The 21,657-nt window shown below is 39.2% G+C and overlaps 3 protein-coding genes across 3 annotated transcripts; 2 read left to right on the top strand and 1 right to left on the bottom strand.

Moving 5' to 3' along the window:
- The first annotated feature begins 200 nt into the window (after nt 1-200).
- Nucleotides 201-5,345, top strand: LOC139963207 (solute carrier family 35 member G1-like). Its single transcript, XM_071963775.1, has 2 exons — nt 201-1,024; nt 5,123-5,345. The coding sequence occupies exons 1-2, from the start codon at nt 201-203 to the stop codon at nt 5,343-5,345; spliced, it is 1,047 nt and encodes a 348-aa protein (XP_071819876.1).
- Nucleotides 5,346-10,379: 5,034 nt separating this feature from the next.
- LOC139963206 (uncharacterized) lies at nt 10,380-11,795 on the bottom strand. Its single transcript, XM_071963774.1, has 2 exons — nt 11,148-11,795; nt 10,380-10,460 (listed from the first exon to the last, which is right to left on the bottom strand). Exons 1-2 carry the CDS (start codon nt 11,793-11,795, stop codon nt 10,380-10,382), a joined length of 729 nt encoding a protein of 242 aa, XP_071819875.1.
- A 4,321-nt stretch (nt 11,796-16,116) lies between these two features.
- On the top strand, nt 16,117-21,017 carry LOC139962549 (solute carrier family 35 member G1-like). Its single transcript, XM_071962648.1, has 2 exons — nt 16,117-17,303; nt 19,382-21,017. Exons 1-2 carry the CDS (start codon nt 16,309-16,311, stop codon nt 19,425-19,427), a joined length of 1,041 nt encoding a protein of 346 aa, XP_071818749.1. The 5' UTR covers nt 16,117-16,308; the 3' UTR covers nt 19,428-21,017.
- The last annotated feature ends 640 nt before the right edge of the window (nt 21,018-21,657 follow it).

Raw genomic sequence — 21,657 nt, 5'->3', positions numbered from 1 at the left:
AACTCAATGTATCCCGCTGCCCGCATTTACGATCAGAGCAGTTAGCTTGTAGCAAGCTAATGATTTTACGCCTCGTACGGAGTAAAAGGCGCTTTATACTCATGAACCTGCTACCTGACTTTATAAATTTTAACGTCTTCATAGTCCGATGGTTCAGTCTTGACACATATATCGACTAAGAAGCATATCTTACTATCATCATGAAGCAGTGTGCACTTGACCGTATCGTTGGAATCTCCTCAGCGATCGCAGCTGCTTTTAGCTTTTCCGCTGAAAATATTTTACTTGCTAGGTTTAGTTGTCAGCCACATCGTTATTTCACCATCACTGTTTCTGCTTTCGCATTAACTCTTTGCGTTTCCATCTTAACGTTATGCAGGCGTCCTACCTTCAATTTAGGTCTAAGAACTTTACCTGTCTTAGCTTTCGGGTTTACTGCTGCTATCGGGCACACCCTCTTTGTACTTGCTGTTTTCAACTTAGGACCCGGAGATGGAAATTTGATATTTTATACAGAACCTATCTTCGTTATCATTTTCAGCGCCATCTTTCTTCAAAATGCGTTCAGATGGACGGATCCACTATTCGCAGGTTTTGCGATAGCTGCTGTCTTTGTTCTCTCTACAAATATTTTCAACAGACGCCAAGAGGAAGAGAAGGGAGATACAGAACTAATAATTCCGCAATCTATTTTTGGAGTAATCTGTGGTTTATTCAGTGCCTTAGCATCCGCTGCCTCCATAGTGATTGCTCGCAAACTGTCAGAGAACGAAATCGACTACAGCATAATGATAACATCTTATGCCATACAGTACCTCATCGTGTCGTTGCTACCAACAACGCTCTCCAAATCTTGGGGTATTCTTGGGAATACCCGAGATGTTCTTGTGATGGTACTAACGGGAATCTCTTTATCCGGAGGGCTGGCATTTGAATTTTTCGCTGTGACGAAAGAGAACCCAAGCGTGGTGACAACGATATTATTATCTGACGTTATAATAACGTATTTCGGAGAATACCTTCTGTTAGAAAAACAATTGTCTTGGCAAATCTGTGTTGCTTCGTTCTTTATTCTCATATCTTGTCTCGGAATTATAATTACACATAGTGAGGAAAATAAAGGCAATAACGACGAGGATGCCAGTTTATTAGAAAATAGTCACTCTCGGTGCAGGGAAAAAAGTCTCCTCAGTAGAATTGTCTGTTGTTCAACTTCGTCAGAATGATTGGTCAAATAACTTCAATTTGGCATAGAAATGACCACTAAACATGATAAATGTTGCCAGTGTAACACGTTTCTCGACATTGTTAAAAGCTTATTTTCGACAGTAAAGTTATTAGGATTACGTGACCAGAGGACAATTGTATTCCATTATTTTACTTCCATGATTTTGCAGGTCTATGTCCCTGGCCAGAATGTCAAGATACCAAACGTCAAATTTGGAAAGGACAAAGGAATTTATGGCTAGAACGTGATTTGAACCACTGACCACTGGATTACAAACCCATCGCTCTTCTAAGCAATCCAGCCCTTAGTTGATGGTGATCTCAATATAGCAATTTCTTAGTTGGGGGTGACAGCCAGAAACCACAGAACCGTACAACATTGTAATCCAGACGTCGCTGCTTCGAATCCCGTTCAAGCCATACATTTTTTGGATCTCTTCCATTGTCTAAATTTCCCAGTCATTATCATAATAATAAAAAGTCAAATTGTTTGCGTAAGTACGTATTTTGTTCGTATCTCTTTGGTGGTGATAAGACGGATCACTGACAAAGGACAGGGCATCGATAAGAACTGGTCATCTGAATTTACGTGGTATCCATACGTGCGCAACCGCTATACCCACACGTGCACTCGTGCTCGACATCCGAGCGCACGTGCGAGTCATATACTTTTTAAGAAAAAGTCGCCCAGGAAAGAACCTGGGCACGAAAACCAAACTACCGAACGACTGATCCGCTCTCAACCCCAGTCCCCTTGCATCGGGACTGTGACTGTGTGATCATCGTCGGGTGTGCATCACCATTGCCCCTGAAAGGGAACAGTTAATACACATATACTTACATACTTCCTAATTAATATATTTTAATGCACGACGAATATTTTTATGTTGGTAAGCGGAGTATGTAGGTGGACGTGGTCAAAGGGATAGCTGTAAGGGGGTTGATTTGATAAAACACACCTTAGATATATGTTGTAGCCAATATAATGTTCTATATGTGTTTGGTATATGTTAGTTTTATTCAATCAAGAGTTTATGGGAGGGATTACTTTTAGCCCTGATAGTTATAAATCAAACATTTTCTTGTACATGTTTCTTGCAATGACCCCGTAAGCCACCGTGTAATGCTGAAAGGCTAGCACGTGTTTGTTTACCTCGAAACCATTTGTAAATTAGATGTTCATTTATAGCCGTTACTCGGTACACGCGACCCCAAAAGAAATGAAATTGAACTTAACAAAGTCAGAAATGAGATATGACTCTAAATTGACAAATAAGGAGTACTGCATTAGAAAATAAATTGGAATTTCGGTCCCTCACCGATCTCCTTCAGCAATACTTGTTAGTGGAACGGAAAGTACAAAATATGATACAAAGAAAGTGCGACCGCTAGATTTAAATGTTGGGCATGCAACAACTAATAATAATGACAAGGGGGCAGATGTGACTCTAATGGTGAACTCTAATGGTGAACAATAACAATGAATAAACATGAGTACATGGAACATGAAATGTTTAGTGTCAGTGTCATTTTAGCGAGCAGAAACTAGTGTGCAATGTCCCTTACCTAATATCTAAGTTTACCTACGGTCTAAACGTCTAGAGTCAATGTTATGACATTCTAGTGGGTTATCAAAAGGTTAGGGTCTTAGGGGTTTAGCGTTAGTGTATGAATCCTTCAGCAAAATGTATTATTTTATAACAAATATCATGAGCAACTAATTGCATATAAATAGAGCAATACTGATGACCTTAGTTTTGTAACGTTTTTGGATGTTGACTTTTATTGCTGAAACGACCAATGGTGGGGTACCCCACGGTGACCGGAAGTCCATGACTGAGGGAGGGGTCAAAACGTGTGTGTGGTGGGGGGGGGGGGGGAGTGGTAGAGGTGTCGTTGTGTGTCCAATTTTGTGTCAAAAACTCCTAGACGACTGGGCCACGTTTCTTCAAACTTGGTGGGAAGGTACCCCCCCCCCCCGGAATCAAAGGTCAAATTTGTGAATTTTGTCACGTGGTTAAAGGTCAAATGTATATTTTTGGCTCAATTTGGGGTACAAAACTACTCCTAAATGGTTTGTTGGCGATGAGATTTCTCTCTTGTTTCCTCTCTTTCTTTCTTACTAATTGTTGTTTACTCTTTATTAAAATATTAATAGTTTGTTATGTAGCATATATATAATGATAAATAAATACCAAAGAAATATATGGCTATTCGCAGCTTACATGGAATAATTTACATTTTATTCTGTAATTGTTCTTCAATGTCTAAAACCTTTGATTCCCCGGAATCATATCACTAAATATATGACGAGGAAATGGAATAAACCAAAGATAATTAATCTCCGATAGGAAATTTCCCCATCGAAAACACCCTGCTAACCTTTTATCTATTACACGCTATTGGTTCTTACTTGAACCCCCCCCCCCCCATGGAAAGAAAAAAGCCCCAGCATCGGTAGCAATTTATGTCCCCGTCCAACCCTGGATTCACTGCAGAGAGTTAATTAGAAATGTACTGTAAATGAAATGTACAGCGTCTCTCTCGTCGGTTCATTGTCCATCTATTGACAGAAGGAGATGACATTCATATCAAACTCCGGTGAAGCGGTCACGAGAGGTATCTCCGTTTCAGGAGAAAACACAATCAGGACCCCATGGCAGGGCTTCACACTCTGTTGAAGAAAATGTGAAGAAAAGAATTGATTAATTGAAGAAGAAAATTGAAGAACCGTATTTTAGATATCCTCTGTTATTTTTATTTGTTTTAAAAATTGTGCAAAGATCTTTGTAAAGTAATATATATATAATAATAGAACAGAACCCTAGACTTGGCATCAGCTTTAACAAAGGCTTAAACTTTAAATTCATTCTGTTCAATATGTACTACAGTACATGAACCTGTGGAAGATGCATTCTGTTCATCTGAAACCATTTTCATGGCAATATTTATATCATGTAAATTGCTTCATTTCATGTTCATGCTTTTTAAACTTGAAGAGCTATTTTCTTTCTTTTGTCTCACATGCTGTGCTTATAAGAAAAATAAAACACAATCATAATGATACACTCTCGTATGATAGTTTCTGTCCTTGTTGATATTGTAAGCATTTATAAAACACTGATCTACAGCTATTGCAATTATATACACAACAATATGGCCATTTATAATATAGATTCACTCTAGGGTTGCCAGTTTTTTGTGATGCAACCGACCAGAATTGATGGCCAAATCGGATGAAAAAATGTCAAATATGAATTTACTGTTATTTTATGACAATGTACCCTGTGTATATGGGTAGGACTTGTGTGGGCTCTCAATTTTTTACAATTAGGGATTATTAGCTGAACATTAGGGATGGTAAAAAGTTCCAATGTTTTTACTGCTACATAGACAACCTTGGGTCGTAATGAAAAAATGAAATGTTTGAAATCAATGATATTCAATTTTGGAGTTTCAAACGCCAAACTAGAAACACTGTTTCACTCTCTGCCCTATATTAGGGAGTGTTAGATCAGTGGTTAACGCCAGTGCCCTTCAATCATAAGGTCCCGAGTTCGAGTCACTCCAAGATTAATGTATGTCGTTTAGTTACAGAGTTGTTGACAATTGATAATAAAATATGAATCTAAGTAAGAGACTGACTTCGGTCAGCTTGCGGCTTTCATAAGCCAATGATGGCTTCTTCGCGAGTTCCTGCTTGCAGGAGGATCTAAAATTCTAAAATACATACATACATATATGTATATATGCTCTATATAACACAAAGTATACAGTGCTAGCTAGACCAGTGTAATGATGTAATGAAGAATTTTAAAACGAGAGTAAATGTCATGATTGTTTTGTTCTATTAATCATGTATTGTTTTACACTCGCTATCTCTTTGTCCTTGCAGGTACTTTGTTGTTGACTTCCATGCTCCTACTAGCATTCTTCCTGTCATGCATAACTACTTCAAAAGGGAAATAGACATTATACGACCATCCATCATCAGACAGGAGACAGAGGCGATGCCAACCTCTAAGCCATGTGAAGGTGTCTTTGAAGATATATACCAACCAAAGCAGAGAAAATTGTTACACACAGTTCAGAATCAGCTTAAAGACATCAAATTATAAAATTACAATGTTTGATAGCTGAAGAATGTCAGATTTCAAGTTTCAACTTAAATTATGAGCGATTCATAGTTGGATGCATCCAGATGAAGCTGGTAAAAGAGGACTAGCAAGGTTCTGAAAAGATTGAGAAGAACACAGGGAGGGACTCAAGCTTGCTTTGTGCATTTGAAGCAGTGTGCTAATACTGAGGTTCTCTGAAGCATTATGCTATAGAGTTTGTTGCAGGTTCAGTGCAAAATCAAATGCATTCGATCATCACAAGAAAAATACCATAGCCAATCAAAATAGACAATATCCTGAAATCTGTTTCAGTTGTACTTCCAAGCCCATTTGACAGTACAATCAGAGGTATTTGTGCAGTATTGTGCAAGAACAAACTGTGTAATTCATGTATGAAAATAGCTGTTTTCTTTGTTTGTGTAATTAATCTTTACTTGGAGAATTAGTTCTACCCTGTGCAGTTCTCAAGTACTTGGCAGGGGAGGGGCAGAGGAATGTCTTTGTGTGCTGAAAACAACACATGCAATGCTGTAGATATTAAAGGAGAATGAAGTCTGCCTTTAGAAGTTGTGTGGGGGTGTTTATTAATATTGTTTTGCTACAAATATCGGGTTCATCAAATGATATCTTCCCTGGTTGACACAGAGTAATGAAATCATCATCAAGCATATATATACATTTGTTACATCTTAATGTCAAATCACAGAAAACCACTTTAGATGGTTCCAGACCTTCTAACATGCTCTTAAGCACAGCTAGTAAAATAGTTAAACAAATGATGTTGTGCATCTCAAGTTCAGAGAGCTACCAACACACTTGACTGAACAATTATAATACTGTGCTGAGACCAATAGAGATAGTCCTTATCTGGCAGTGAAGCCTCGATTTGACAATGGACCTACACTAGTCTAAACAACTTGGAAGTAAACTCTTGAAAAGAAAACTGTTGCTTGAAAGTGGCATCTTACACAATATATTATACAGTTGTGAGTTAATAGTAAGTTTCAAAGCTGTCCTGCCAGTGGTATGTGATAAAAAGGTATGTTTCTCGGGGGTTGATTTTAAGGTAATTAAAGCTTTATCTTGCTCATTTTTGACCTTATGTGATTCTGTAGGATTGTGATCTGTTTTGTAACTTAGGTTTTGTGCATGAAAATGTCTGTTCACTTCCACCAACAGTACCTTGTAATACCTGTCTTAACTGATACACTAAGCATTAAAGTACCAGCACATCAGTATAGTAATGGGATTCTACAGCATCGATGCTCTAGTTTTGTATGCCTTTCGTACAAATAGTGCTTTCCATTAACTTCACAAAGACCTTTCGAAAATCATTTGAGTTTGTCAGAGGGACAATATATTTTCCTTGCAATAAATAGGACAATGCCGATAACAACAGAATTTATGGTATTTTTTTATAACCTGCTCCTATATACCCAGTGTGGGTATTGAAAATCGGGGACGAAACTAACAAGCAAAGACCAAACTGTACAACTGGACCAGAGTCTATCCCCTCCCCCCCCCCAACCCCCTGGAGGGAATGCACCTGGTAAACCTCATTAGTTTTATGATGTTTCTAATATGTTCTGGGGACAACCAATCCGTTTTGAGGACATCCCGTCTCAGTTTATAGGCTATATGTGAAACCCTTATGTGTCACAAACAACATTACTTTGCTAAAAATAGTGCTATACTGCCTGACTGTGAACACTACATCAATCAGGCCCGTGAACATGGATTTCTCCTGACTGACAATGCAATGAAGGGGATGATCTAATGGCTTTGGGCACGCCATTGCCGCAGCATTTATAGACAATAGAAATTGTAAGGAAGGTTCTTGGTTTCGATGAAAACTGTAACCTTTGCATTCACGATGGCGTTTGTGTGTATGTATGTATTCAGGCGCGTATCCAGGGGGGGGGGGGTGTTGGAGCGCGCCCCCCAGTAAGAAAAAGAGGAGATCGCAAAAAAGAGAAAAATAGGAAAAAAAGGGGGAAAGAGGAGGAGGAGAGGAAGGAAGGGAAAAGAAAAAGAAGAAGAAAGAGAAAAAGTGGAAAAGGAGTAAAAAGAAGAAAAATGCCAAGACACTGGGAAGAGGAACAGTGACATCATTACAGCCCTGATCCCTATTATATACACAGTGTAGCCAGTGACAGATCAAGGATTTTGGATGGGGCGTGCGCCTCACCCTACCTCTTATATATATACATTGAAGGGGTAGGGTTACCCTAACCCTCTATATATATATAACTTTATAAGAGCATTAGGTTTTTATTACCTTATATGTGCAGCAATAGATTCTGAGTCCTCTCCAGGATTAGAAAGAGAAGGCAAGCGTTTGTCTTTCTTTGGTTGTCTGATGTCTTCTGATGATCCAGAACGGATGCTCTTCCTTTCATTTCTAAACTTTCTCCTACACAGGCTCTTTTGTGGATAAGCAGTTTGCTAACAGTTTTGTTTTATTTTTATTTTATTATATAAACTTGCCTGACAGTTTCAGTTTCCTTTAGTCCTAAAGGGATAAAGTAATGATGTTTCTGTTTAGACTGGTAAACACCATTATTGACAGAAACTTACATTACAATGGTCAAGAAATTAAACGGTCAGGGCTTGTCATTTGCCAATCATGCTCAAACAGCTAGTCTTCTTTGCCCTTTCAGAACTGTAGACAACATTTATTTCATCATTATAACCTTCCAAACATTTTACTGCATTCATTATAACCTTCTAAATATATTATTGAGTGCACATCAAGAATATTGATTTTTTTTCTGCAATGGTGATGATGCACTCTGGTTACATTCACCAGTTTCGAGTACACTGTAATAAAGAAATCTGCAGTTTCCTTAAAACTTGACTTCTCCCAACAATCTTGAATTTTTCATGGTCTACATATGCAAGTATTTTTTCTTAGCATGAATCACATTTACAATCAATTGTACGAGAAGCAATTCTCACGCATAGTACTAAACTAAACTAGCACCTTAATATTTGGTTATTCATAACTTAAATACCACTGCTTTCCACTGCAGTTAAATCATAATTGAATATTTTATGAGGAACTCCAAAATCCTTTTCAATTAGGGTACGGTAAGAGTCACATGACTTCCTCAGCCTCATTTAATGCTGTTAACACACAAATGCATATATAATATTCCTTATACAGGAATTATTCTGCATTGCAACTTGCAAGATTCATACCATTTTTCCATAGAGAATATGTTATATGCTTTTTTTATGACCTACTTATATCTTGCTAACTAATTTATACCACGTTGCATGTTTCGCAGTATTAGCAAGATAACTATTGTCAATAACCACTGATTATGCAGGGTGTTGGCAGGGGCGTAGCGAAGGGGTTTTTGTTGGGGGGGGTGTGGAGAATTTGATTTGCCGACGGATCTGTAAGTGGTGACTGAAATGGGGGAGGGGTCTGTAAATGACCTAAATTCAACAAGTAACCTTCTTAAGATTCACAGTTTGTTACCTGTTTATCTTCAAACTGGGTGGGCAAATGTCGCCCAAAAGATACATGAGAGTAGAGAACCAGACTGACAGACTGACAGATTGACAGATTAACAGATTACCAGATAGTTACCAGATATCAAAGCTAATAAACTACGAATCGACTCAACATTTCTTCTGCGTTGAATAATCTTTGGATTACAGGAATACGGAATAAAGAAATCTTTATTGATTTACAGTAAATAAAATCTATAATTGAAGATGTCAACAGACGAGGCCCTTACGATGAAGACGCTGTTAATACGGCGCAGGAATAAGAAGGGGACCTTGACTAGAGCAATTAATTATATTTCTACTCTCATTAGAGAGGACGCAGGAATAGACTCTGTGAAGGAACTCTTAGAGAAAGCGAATACAAATTTAGAAGCAATAGAAGAGGCCCATCAAGCTGTGATTGAAAAGCTTTTGGAAGAAGATAAGTTTATTTTGGAAGAAGAATGGATGGCGGACGTAGTCAGCAAGTTCATCGCCGTAAAGATCGAAGTCGAGAGGTATGTAGACCTAAGCAGAAAAGGGCCCGAGAGGACCTCAGAAGCTCCCGAAGGCGACGAGGAAAAGAGGTTAACCGACAATGATGATAACGGTATTTTTACTAAGAATAGTAACGTTAGTCATTGTGTTAGCTCTAAGGAAGTTAATGATATTACCGATGGTAATAATAGTAACGTAGACATGAAGAATGGTGAAGGTCTTCCACATTTAAGTTCAAATAGGTATAGTTCTAGTTGTGATTCCAACTATGTATTCGGGTTTAACGAACTCAAATTGGCATTAGAGTTACCGAAGGCTGAGGTATTTGAGTTTAATGGAGACCCCACAGATTATTGGTACTTCATAACCAATTTCGAAGTTAACGTGGCAAGTAAATTGAGCGGTGATGCCGCGCGTTTGCAGTATTTGCTGCAGCTATGTAAAGGTAAAGCGCGTTTCTGCATCGAAAGTTGCGCGCTTCTAGGTGACGAAGGTTACGAAAGCGCGAAGGCAATTTTGAAACGTCAATTTGGTCAACCGCATCTGATTCTGAATTCTTTGATGAGTAAATTGGTTAGTCGCAAATCGATTAAGGCTAATGACGGAGAAAGCTTGTGGAAGCTCATATCCGAAATGCAGAGGTGTTACGTTACCTTAACTCAGATGGGGTATGTAAATGACCTAAATTCAACAAGTAACCTTCTTAAGATTCACAGTTTGTTACCTGTTTATCTTCAAACTGGGTGGGCAAATGTCGCCCAAAAGATACATGAGAGTAGAGAACCAGACTGACAGACTGACAGATTGACAGATTAGCAGATTAACAGATTAACAGATTAAAAGATTACCAGATAGTTACCAGATATCAAAGCTAATAAACCACGAATCGACTCAACATTATATCTGCGTTGAATAATCTTTGGATTACAGGAATACGGAATAAAGAAATCTTTATTGATTTACAGGCAAATGTCGCCCAAAAGATACATGAGAGTAGAGAACCAGACTGACAGACTGACAGATTGACAGATTAGCAGATTAAAAGATTACCAGATAGTTACCAGATATCAAAGCTAATAAACCACGAATCGACTCAACATTATATCTGAGTTGAATAATCTTTGGATTACAGGAATACGGAATAAAGAAATCTTTATTGATTTACAGTAAATAAAATCTTTGGTTTAACACTGGAAAATACTTCTTGCTTCAATACGTTCTTGATATCGACTGAACTCAAATTACGGTAAATGACCGTAAAGACAGAACCAACAAAAACAACAAATTTCAAACACATACTCACGCACGCACGCACACTCGCACAAACACGCACACGCGCAGTAGCACTGCAACTTTACATGACGCACACTTCGTAACAATACACAAACAACACATCGTGTGAGCGCGTTTACACTCCCCCCTGTTAAATCATATGGATTTTACACACATTTACAACCAATCAAACAAATTTAGTATACTGTGACAAAGCAATATATATTCAAAGAAAAATGAACAATGAGACTAATCAGACATTCTCTTTACAATACACAATTTCGTGATCGGTCTTTTGAGTATTTTATTACGAACCTTAACTTCAACACTTCTTACTTTCCCATCGCTACTCTTGAAAACTGTAATGATTCTAGCTAAAGGCCATTTTCCGCGTGGAATTGTTTCGTCGGTGAGGAGAACTATGTCCCCAACGACAACATTTTCTTTCGGAACATTCCACTTATGGCGTTTTTGGAGGAGAGGCAGATATTCTTTCCGCCATCTCTTCCAAAACAAAGAAGCAAGGTACTGTACTTGAAGCCATCTTTTACGGTCGTAAGAGACTCCTGCGTCAACTGGGGTGTCAGGCCCGTGTCTCATCAAAAGCAGGTGGTTTGGAGTAAGAGGCTCCTCATCTTTTGGATCTGAGGAGAAGTCAGTGAGAGGTCTTGAGTTGAGAATAGATTCAACCTCAGCTAGTACAGTAGTAAGAACCTCATCAGTGACCGTTTGCTGCCTCAGGACGCCTCTTAGAATCCTTCTAACCGACCTGATAAGCCTTTCCCATGCTCCTCCGAAATGGCTGGCTGTAGGAGGGTTAAAGTGCCACTCACAACCTTTACTATGAAAAAAGGCTTCTACATCATCTTTATTCATGGCTTTAAAAGCATTTCTCAGCTCTTTCTCGCCAGCTTGGAAATTAGAACCATTGTCGCTAAAAATCTTAACTGGCTGACCTCTTCTTGCTACAAAAAGTCTGAAAGCATTAAGGAAGGAATCAGCATCAAGGGATTCACAAACTTCCAAATGAACAGCTCTGGAGGACAAGCAAGTTAAAATGCAACCGAACCTCTTTACGGTCGAGCGACCTCTTTTCGCTTCGAATGGCCCAAAATAGTCCACGCCGACAAAACTAAAAAGAGGTTTGTCAGAGGAGACTCTCTCCGAAGGCAATGCGGCCATTATCTGACAAGAAGGCCGTGCAAGGATCTTACGACAAATAACGCACTTACTTACTACACTCTTCACTGCTGTTCGACCATTCAGTAGCCAAAACTTTTGCCGAATGGCACTTAACGTCATGGCCAAACCACCATGACCTACCGACTCATGATAATATCTAATAATGAGTGTGACTACTGCTCCCCTAGGGGGCAAGATAATTGGGTGCTTAACGTCATTTCCCAAATCAGCATTGTCGAGACGACCCCCCGCTCTAAGTACATTTCCAAGAAGAATGGGTTTGAGTTTAAATAATCGCTGGTCACGCTGCCAGGATTTAAACGCCGACTTTTGGACCCATGAAATTATGGTAGTTTCACTCGCTTCGATTTCTGATACAGATTTATGCCACTTGCTGCCAATGAACCTCTACACTTATTAACAAAGCGAAAGACCCAAGCTAACACCTTGACTAACTTTGTCCACGATGAAAACCTGGAGATTAACTGCTCAGAAAAATTATCATTAACTAAAGTAGATACATTAAGAACAACAAATTTCAAACACATACTCACGCACGCACGCACACTCGCACAAACACGCACACGCGCAGTAGCACTGCAACTTTACATGACGCACACTTCGTAACAATACACAAACAACACATCGTGTGAGCGCGTTTACACTCCCCCCTGTTAAATCATATGGATTTTACACACATTTACAACCAATCAAACAAATTTAGTACACTGTGACAAAGCAATATATATTCAAAGAAAAATGAACAATGAGACTAATCAGACATTCTCTTTACAATACACAATTTCGTGATCGGTCTTTTGAGTATTTTATTACGAACCTTAACTTCAACACTTCTTACTTTCCCATCGCTACTCTTGAAAACTGTAATGATTCCGCCAGGGAGCCATATGTGTTTGAAATTTGTTGTTTTTGTTGGTTCTGTCTTTACGGTCATTTACCGTAATTTGAGTTCAGTCGATATCAAGAACGTATTGAAGCAAGAAGTATTTTCCAGTGTTAAACCAAAGATTTTATTTACTGTAAATCAATAAAGATTTCTTTATTCCGTATTCCTGTAATCCAAAGATTATTCAACGCTGATATAATGTTGAGTCGATTCGTGGTTTATTAGCTTTGATATCTGGTAACTATCTGGTAATCTTTTAATCTGTTAATCTGCTAATCTGTCAATCTGTCAGTCTGTCAGTCTGGTTCTCTACTCTCATGTATCTTTTGGGCGACATTTGCCCACCCAGTTTGAAGATAAACAGGTAACAAACTGTAAATGACCTAAATTCAACAAGTAACCTTCTTAAGATTCACAGTTTGTTACCTGTTTATCTTCAAACTGGGTGGGCAAATGTCGCCCAAAAGATACATGAGAGTAGAGAACCAGACTGACAGACTGACAGATTAACAGATTAGCAGATTAACAGATTACCAGATAGTTACCAGATATCAAAGCTAATAAACTACGAATCGACTCAACATTTCTTCTGCGTTGAATAATCTTTGGATTACAGGAATACGGAATAAAGAAATCTTTATTGATTTACAGGGTCTAAGGGGAGGGGGTGTCCCCCTCCCCTTTGGTAATTTTTTAGTTTTGAAACGTCCTTAGATGCAATCTGGTGCATATTTTAAGTCAAATTTGATTTGCCGACGGATCTGGAAGTGGTGACTAAAATGGGGAGGGGTCTAAGGGGAGGTGGTGTCCCCCTCCCCTTTGGCAATTTTTTAGTTTTGAAACGTCCTTAGATGCAATCTGGTGCATATTTTAAGTCAAATTTGATTTGCCGACGGATCTGGAAGTGGTGACTGAAATGGGGGATGGGTCTAAGGGTAGGGGGTCTACCCCTCCCCTTTGGAAAAATTAGTTTGAACGTCCTTAGACGCAATCTGGTGCATATTTTAAGTCAAATTTGGCACGGAAGAAGCTCCCGTTCTCCTTTTTCTATTCAGCTTTCCTTCTTTCTTCCCCTTCCGCTCTCTTCACCTTTTCTCCTTTTGCCGACAGACCCAAAATTTGCCGACAGCGACCAAATTATTGGGGGGGGGGGTGTGACACCCCCCACACCCCCCCCGCTCGCTACGCCCCTGGGTGTTGGCTTGGCTTCTTTTGAAAAAAACATGTTTGCAATATCTTAACTAAATATTTAAACTCCATAGAACACAGAAAGTACACAAATTCTTGGTAACATTCATTCACAGCACAAGTTGTGTTAAACTGTTTTTAATGAACTGTTTGTTATACGGAGGCAGATACCAAGCGCGGCGGAACGGGAAAATTATTGGGGGGCTAATATGTGGAGACTATCTAAGCGGAGCGCCACCATCGGTTGGTGCGGAGCGTACAAGAAAATTTTGGGTTTTTCAAACCCCCCAGATGGCCGGAAACGGCACTTCCCGAGTGTTTTATGCTGCGAATACCTAGCCCTAAAACAAGGGTCTCAAGCCTGCAATTTCTCAGATTGCACGTAAAAATCTGTAAAAACATTGTAATTTGTATATTCGATGGTGTTTTAAGAGAGCAGCTATTCCTCGACGTGTACTCGCAAAGACGTTTTTTGAGAGTAGTAAATTACTACTTGCAATTAAATGCAATAATTACAAGGGCGTCGGAAGCTATATGTACGGCGGTTGAGAGTGTGGCCAACTATCATAATTATCGGGGGGACGTTTGGTAGGTCAAACTACGCTACGCGGCACCATGATTGGCGCGTAGTGTAATTGAGAAAATTTTGAAAATATGCCTCCCAGATAACAGGAAACGGCACTTCCCGAGCTTGAAAACAAGACCCCTGCCATACCAGAGTAGTCACAGTAGCCTAATTGCCGTCATCATTATTGAAAATTATTGAAACATATACCTCCGAGATTTTTTTTCCATTTTTTAGTCCTACTTTTTTTTTTGCGTCGTGAATATTGGTCCGGTGTTCGCCGGACCTGCCCGTACCGGCTCCGACGCCCCTGAATTAAATAAATGTCATAAGAAAAAACAGAAAGCATTTCTTAATGTCAACAAATGGGTAATTCCAAAACCATGTGCAGTTGCCAACAAATTTCTATGACCTAGCACTGTCATCATGTCATGAATGCATGTCCCCTATACAGTACAGTTGAAATGCCAATATTGTGTTTTTGTTCGTTTAATACTTGATTGAACATAAAATTTAATCATAAAGCCATGTTCCACGCCTTGCGTGTACTCGTAGTGTAAACGCAAATGTTGATGGGTGTAGCGTTTAGCTTATTACCCTCTTATTTAAAACACTAATATTCGATGAGGCATGATACAGACAATCAATTATCATATTTAATTATTACACCTATATAGTATACGTGTGCATCGGACAGATCGACAAGTATGCATTCAAAAATGGGCAGATGCATGTTTCGGAGCCTTGGTAAATATTGGGGGGGGGGGGGGGGCTTATCATGCATTTGCCCCTCAACTTTTTCATTGGGGGGCTGAGCCCCCCCAAGCCCCCCCCCCCGGTTCCGCCGCCACTGGCAGGTACATTAGAATACCAACCTTCGAAATTGCCACATATAGTTGAACAAGACCTGTATTAATTGTATTCTAAGCGTGTCTGTCGGGAACACTTCTTTCTGCAATGTTTGCCGCAACAAATGTGACATAGTTTCTCGTGGGATTCGAACATTAACCGGCCACGACTTATTCAAGATTCACTCTGATATGAATGATTAAAATTGTCAACATTAATCGAGATATGTATTTCTTTTATTATTTAAAATGGGCAAAGTTAACTTCACATTAATATGATACTATTTTGCAAGGCTGTATCTATTTTTCAAATGAGGACCGAACTTAAATCTTGGACTCTAGTCTGCCTTGGACTAATCAACATAACAAAAGCAAAGTTTTTTGGAGTCAGTGGCGTAGGAAGGTACTTTTGAGTGGGGGGGGGGGGCTGAAGACTGATGGCCGGCCTTGCAAATTGGTGCAATATAGCACACTTCAACCCACCCACTCCATTTTGTATATAATTTTGCATTTTCACCTGGCCTTAGATGCAATTTGGTGCTCCAAATGAGATTTTTTCTTATTTGGAAATGAAAAAGGGGTTTCTGACTTGCGAAGCGGGGGGGGGGGGCGGAATGATACTTCCGCCCCCACATTTTTCACGTACGCTCGGATGACGCGCACGAGTGCACGCATGGGTATAGCGGTTACGCACGGATGGAAACCACGTTATGTAGGCTACATTTATTTCAATTATATATATAATTTTTATGATATATATATATATATATAGTTGTGTGGGTGTGTATATGTATATGTGGATGTAAACTCAATGTATCCCGCTGCCCGCATTTACGATCAGAGCAGTTAGCTTGTAGCAAGCTAATGATTTTACGCCTCGTACGGAGTAAAAGGCGCTTTATACTCATGAACCTGCTACCTGACTTTATAAATTTTAACGTCTTCATAGTCCGATGGTTCAGTCTTGACACATATATCGACTAAGAAGCATATCTTACTATCATCATGAAGCAGTGTGCACTTGACCGTATCGTTGGAATCTCCTCAGCGATCGCAGCTGCTTTTAGCTTTTCCGCTGAAAATATTTTACTTGCTAGGTTTAGTTGTCAGCCACATCGTTATTTCACCATCACTGTTTCTGCTTTCGCATTAACTCTTTGCGTTTCCATCTTAACGTTATGCAGGCGTCCTACCTTCAATTTAGGTCTAAGAACTTTACCTGTCTTAGCTTTCGGGTTTACTGCTGCTATCGGGCACACCCTCCTTGTACTTGCTGTTTTCAACTTAGGACCCGGAGATGGTATTTTGATATTTTATACAGAACCTGTCTTCGTTATCATTTTCAGCGCCATCTTTCTTCAAAATGCGTTCAGATGGACGGATCCACTATTCGTAGGTTCTGCGATAGCTGCTGTCTTTGTTCTCTCTACAAATATATTCAACAGACGCCAAGAGGAAGAGAAGGGAGATACAGAACTAATAATTCCGCAATCTATTTTTGGAGTAATCTGTGGTTTATTCAGTGCCTTAGCATCCGCTGCCTCCATAGTGATTGCTCGCAAACTGTCAGAGAATGAAATCGACTACAGCGTAATGATAACATCTTATGCCATACAGTACCTCATCGTGTCGTTGCTACCAACAACGCTCTCCAAATCTTGGGGTATTCTTGGGAATACCCGAGATGTTCTTGTGATGGTACTAACGGGAATCTCTTTATCCGGAGGGCTGGCATTTGAATTTTTCGCTGTGACGAAAGAGAACCCAAGCGTGGTGACAACGATATTATTATCTGAGGTTATAATAACGTATTTTGGAGAACACCTTCTGTTAGAAAAACAACTGTCTTGGCAAATCTGTGTTGCTTCGTTATTAATTATCATGACTTGTCTCGGGATAATAATTACACATAGTGAGGAAAATGAAGGCAATAAAGACGAGGATTCCAGTTTATTAGAGAATAGTCACTCTCGGTGCAGGGAAAAGAGTCTCCTCAGTAGGTTTGTCTGTTGTACAACTTCGTCAGAATGATTGGTAAAATAAGTTTAATTTGGCATTTAGAAATGACCACTAATATAGCAATTTCTTAGTTGGGGGTGCCAGCCAGAAACAATAGAACCGTACAACATTGTAATCCAGACGTCGCTGCTTCGAATCCCGTTCTAGCCGTACATTTCTTTGATCTCTTTCATTGTCTAAATTACCCAGTCATTTTACCGTTATTCATTACCATATTAATAAAGAGTCAAATTGTTTGCGTAAGTACGTACTTTGTTCGTATCTCTTTGGTGATGATAAGACATGTTCGGATCACTGACAAAGGAGAGGGCATCGATAAGAACTGGTCATCTGAATTTACGTGGTACCCATATCCGTGCGCAACCGCTATATACCCACATGACACTCGTGCGCGATATCCGAGCGTACGTGCGAGTCATATACTTACGTACTTCCTAATTAATATATTTTAATGCACGACGAATATTTTTTATGTTGGTAAGTGGAGTATGTAGGTGGACCTGGTCAAAGGAATAGCTGTAAGCGGGGGAGGGGGGGGGGGGGTAATTTGATATAACACACACCTTAGGTATTATGGAACGCGGAAAGGGCAACCGTATTTCGTTGTCTAAACTAAGTTTGCTGCTGTCTAAACTAAAGCTGTTGCTGCTAGTTTACCATGTTGCTGTTGTTTGTTGATGTCTAAACTTACGTTGATGTCTAAAGTCACGTTGATGACTAAACGCGCGTTGATGTCTAAACTCACGTTGATTTCTAAACTTACGGTTAATGTCTAAACTCACGTTGATGTCTAAAACTTTCGTTGCTATAAAACTTATGGTTGATGTCTAAACTCCCGTTGATGTCTAAACTCACGTTGATGTATAAACTCACGTTGATGTCTACACTTTCGTTGCTATCTAAAGTTCGTTTGTGAACACATTGTGAACGAACATCATTCTTTCTTTTCAAAAAAATTATAACAATCAACCGCAAGTTGCTTCCGTGCAGTGCTAACAACATATCTATTACATAGATTTTCATGCTAAATACAGCCAATGATGTTTTCTCAAATTTCCCGAGATTTGTTTGGTTAATAGTCCCTTACCCATTGTCTGCAAACATGCTTGCATCTTCAGTGCTCAATGAACGCAAAGTATGAAGGTTTAACTATGTAACGCGAAAAGGGGGGGGGGGGGGGAATCGTTAATGTCCTGATTTGTAGCAACAGCCATGTAAATATCCTTAACAACCTGATTTGTCGAACAAAATCACGTTGTTAACGATATTTACATGATAGTTGATACAACTCCGAGGACGTTATTTACGATATTGTTAATGTCATATTTGAATAATTGTTTTATCACAGAAAGTTATGAGTTGAGACAATCTATGAATTTTGCGGGAAGCTACCACAACATCTTTGATACTGAAAAGGACTTTAAATCTCACAGTATGTTTTGTTCTCTCCCTTTTGAGAGTTGATAATGTAAAATGTGATTTTATACCACAGTTATTTCTTCGTTGCAAACTTGCGTAAATTTTCGCGGTCCCTTTGACCACGTGCTTCAAGTCATGATTCTGGTGCAACACTAATTCGTGTGCATAAACTATACTGCAGTCATACATCGTCAAAAGTAGTCATTGAAGTTTCGACATTGCGTAAAAATGTTATTTAAATACTATAATTTTCGTGGAGTTGGTTGTTTCCAAATACTGAAAAGCATCCAGGGTAAATGTTGGATCAGTTGCTCTATGGTTGGATGTAGTCTGCGCTTCGTGAGTAACAAGAGGGGCACAATATTGAAGTACGTAGGCAATACACTCACAGAACTAGTTTACTAAACCCGCCAAGCAAGTTCATTCGTAACACCAATCCAGTTCAGAGTTTCGATTTGCGAAAGGGATTGTGTTGTAAATGGAATATACACATACCTCGCTCAGCATTGTTAAGAATTTTAGACCAAAAAACCCGCTAACATGTTATGCAAGAAACGAATCATCCAAGATACACTCGAGTTTTGACTAAGGCTATGTGTTGTAGGTAAGGTGATATGATCTTTTCTCCACAACTTTTCAGGATATGCGCATGTGCAGTTGAAACTCCGAAGTCCGAACAGACCTAACACATATTGCGTGGAATTTAGCGAGATATGCACACTACATTTGCGGGGATATTTGAAGAGTTGGGGTTGCTGGTGAAATCGCTGCAGGTCAAAGCATCGAGGTACTATATACGGAGTTGGAGAGGAGGAAAGAGTGGCAGGGCGGGCGAAATGAAGGTCGGACGGCCGCCCTTGTAAAACAGCGAAGCTAGGGCACTGGATGGCATCCGCCATATATATATATATATTGTGTAGAGCATTCACAAAGTACAGGCAGTGATAAGATCGCATCTTCTCAACTATATACACTAGTAAAAGTATAGGTCATATAATAAACGCAATTGGTGTTCGATCGGGACGAAAACATTTGTCTTTAGTAATATTACTGTCATTCGTTTTACTTGATTGCCGACAGTCACAACATGCTCCAGACATCATTTAATGGTTCAATAAATCAATTTTAAGTACAGTATTTTATGCTGGCATTTTGTCTCGACACTCGTTTTACTTGATTACCGACATTCCCAGATTATCTCTACGCATTGTTGGAGGGGCTCAATGAAATCAGTTTAAAAGTGCAGTATTTTTATGCTGGTACTTTGTCTAGACACTCGACGTTGTACTTGATTTCCGACAATCACAGCGTATTTGCATAGCCTATAACATTTTAAAAGTTGTTTACCGTGCAGATGTGACTTTAATGGTAAACAAGTTAATGTGAACAATAACAATGAATAAACATAAGTACAAGGACCATGAAATGTTTAGTGTCAGTGGCATTTTAGCGAGCAGAAGCTAGTGTGCAATGTCCCTTACCTAATATTATAAGTTGACCTACGGTCTTAACGTCTAGAGTCAGTGTTATGATATTCTAGTGGGTTATCAGGAGGTTACGGTGTTAGGGGTTTAGCGTTATGTATAAATCCTTCAGCAAACTGTATTATAATATAACAAATATCATGAGCAACTAATTGCATATATATAAAGCAAAACTGATGACCTTAGTTTTGTAAATTTTTGGATGTTGACTTTTATTGGTCAAACGACCAATGGTGGGGTACCCCACGGTGACCGGAAGTCCATGACTGAGGGAGGTGGTCAAAACGTGTGTGTGTGCGGGCGGGGGTGTCATTGTGTGTGTGTCTGTGTGTCCAATTTTGTGTCAAAAACTCCTAAACGATTGGGCCATGTGTCTTCAAACTTGGTGGGAAGGTACCCCCACCCCCCCCCCGGAACCAAAGGTCAAATATTGTGAATTTTGTCAGGTGGTTAAAGGTCAAATGTATATTTTTGGCTCAATTTGGGGTACAAAACTACTCCTAAATGGTTTGCTGGCGATGAGATTTCCCTCTTGTTTCCTCTCTTTCTTTCTTACTAATTGTTGTTTACTCTTTATTAAAATATTAATAGTTTGTTATGTAGCATATATATAATGATAAATAAATACCAAAGAAATATATGACTATTCGCAGCTTAAAGGGAATAATTTACATTTTATTCTTTAATTGTTCTTCAATGTCTAAAACCTTTGATTCCCCGGAATCATATCACTAAATATATGACGAGGAAATGGAATAAACCAAAGATAATTAATCTCCGATACGCAATTTCCCATCGAAAACACCCAGCTAACCTTCATCTATTACTTTACTATTGGTTCATACTTGAATCCCCCCATAGAAAGAAAAAGAGCCCCAGCACCGGTAGCAATTTATGTCCCCGTCCAACCATGGATTCACGGAAGGTTAATTAGAATTAGAAAGTAATAAGAGTAAATAAGAAGCCTATATTGATTGTGGTGGAAGTGAAAGGTCATATGGGGACAGCAGGTCAAATCGTGAAAGCCTTGTAAACATGTACACCCTCACTATATACATTACGTCAGATTCATGAAGAAAACTGCTCATGTTACATCATCGAAACCACATTGCATTTTTGCATTCTGGTTATTTTATAAACTTTTAAGCCTTCGATCGACTTTTGTGTACCATGGATGTCTTTGTACGCAACATTTGGGTTTTCCTGAGACGGAGATTAAAGAGCTTGACTTGGGCCCAGTTTGTGAAGCTACTGACCACCTGTTGAACAGTTTGGCAACTCCTTCCGGCCATGCGTGCTTTAGGTATAATCAGTCTGAAAAGCACTGGATTTCTAAAAACTAAAGTCATTTTCTGCATGTTTTTGTAAAGGAGTTGTCTTCATATAACACTGTGTGTACGACGCTGTCGGGAATTAGTTTCCAGGGGTACAT

Source organism: Apostichopus japonicus, chromosome 21 (assembly GCF_037975245.1).
Source record: "Apostichopus japonicus isolate 1M-3 chromosome 21, ASM3797524v1, whole genome shotgun sequence".
Classification (NCBI taxonomy): Eukaryota; Metazoa; Echinodermata; class Holothuroidea; order Aspidochirotida; family Stichopodidae; genus Apostichopus; species Apostichopus japonicus.
Note: the sequence above shows the minus strand (reverse complement) of the source record. Positions and strands in the feature narration are given on the sequence as shown.

Bases quoted from the DNA above. Each gene is read 5' to 3' on its own strand.
- LOC139963207 (XM_071963775.1), top strand. From the start codon at position 201: ATGAAGCAGTGTGCACTTGACCGTATCGTTGGAATCTCCTCAGCGATC. The intron at 1,025-5,122 runs GTTAGAAAAACA...TTGTCCTTGCAG, and splicing joins TATTTCGGAGAATACCTTCT to GTACTTTGTTGTTGACTTCC.
- LOC139963206 (XM_071963774.1), bottom strand. From the start codon at position 11,795: ATGGCCGCATTGCCTTCGGAGAGAGTCTCCTCTGACAAACCTCTTTTT. The intron at 10,461-11,147 runs GTACAGTACCTT...TGTAATCCAAAG, and splicing joins ACCGTAAAAGATGGCTTCAA to ATTATTCAACTCAGATATAA.
- LOC139962549 (XM_071962648.1), top strand. From the start codon at position 16,309: ATGAAGCAGTGTGCACTTGACCGTATCGTTGGAATCTCCTCAGCGATC. The intron at 17,304-19,381 runs GTTTGTCTGTTG...ACAACTTTTCAG, and splicing joins GAAAAGAGTCTCCTCAGTAG to GATATGCGCATGTGCAGTTG.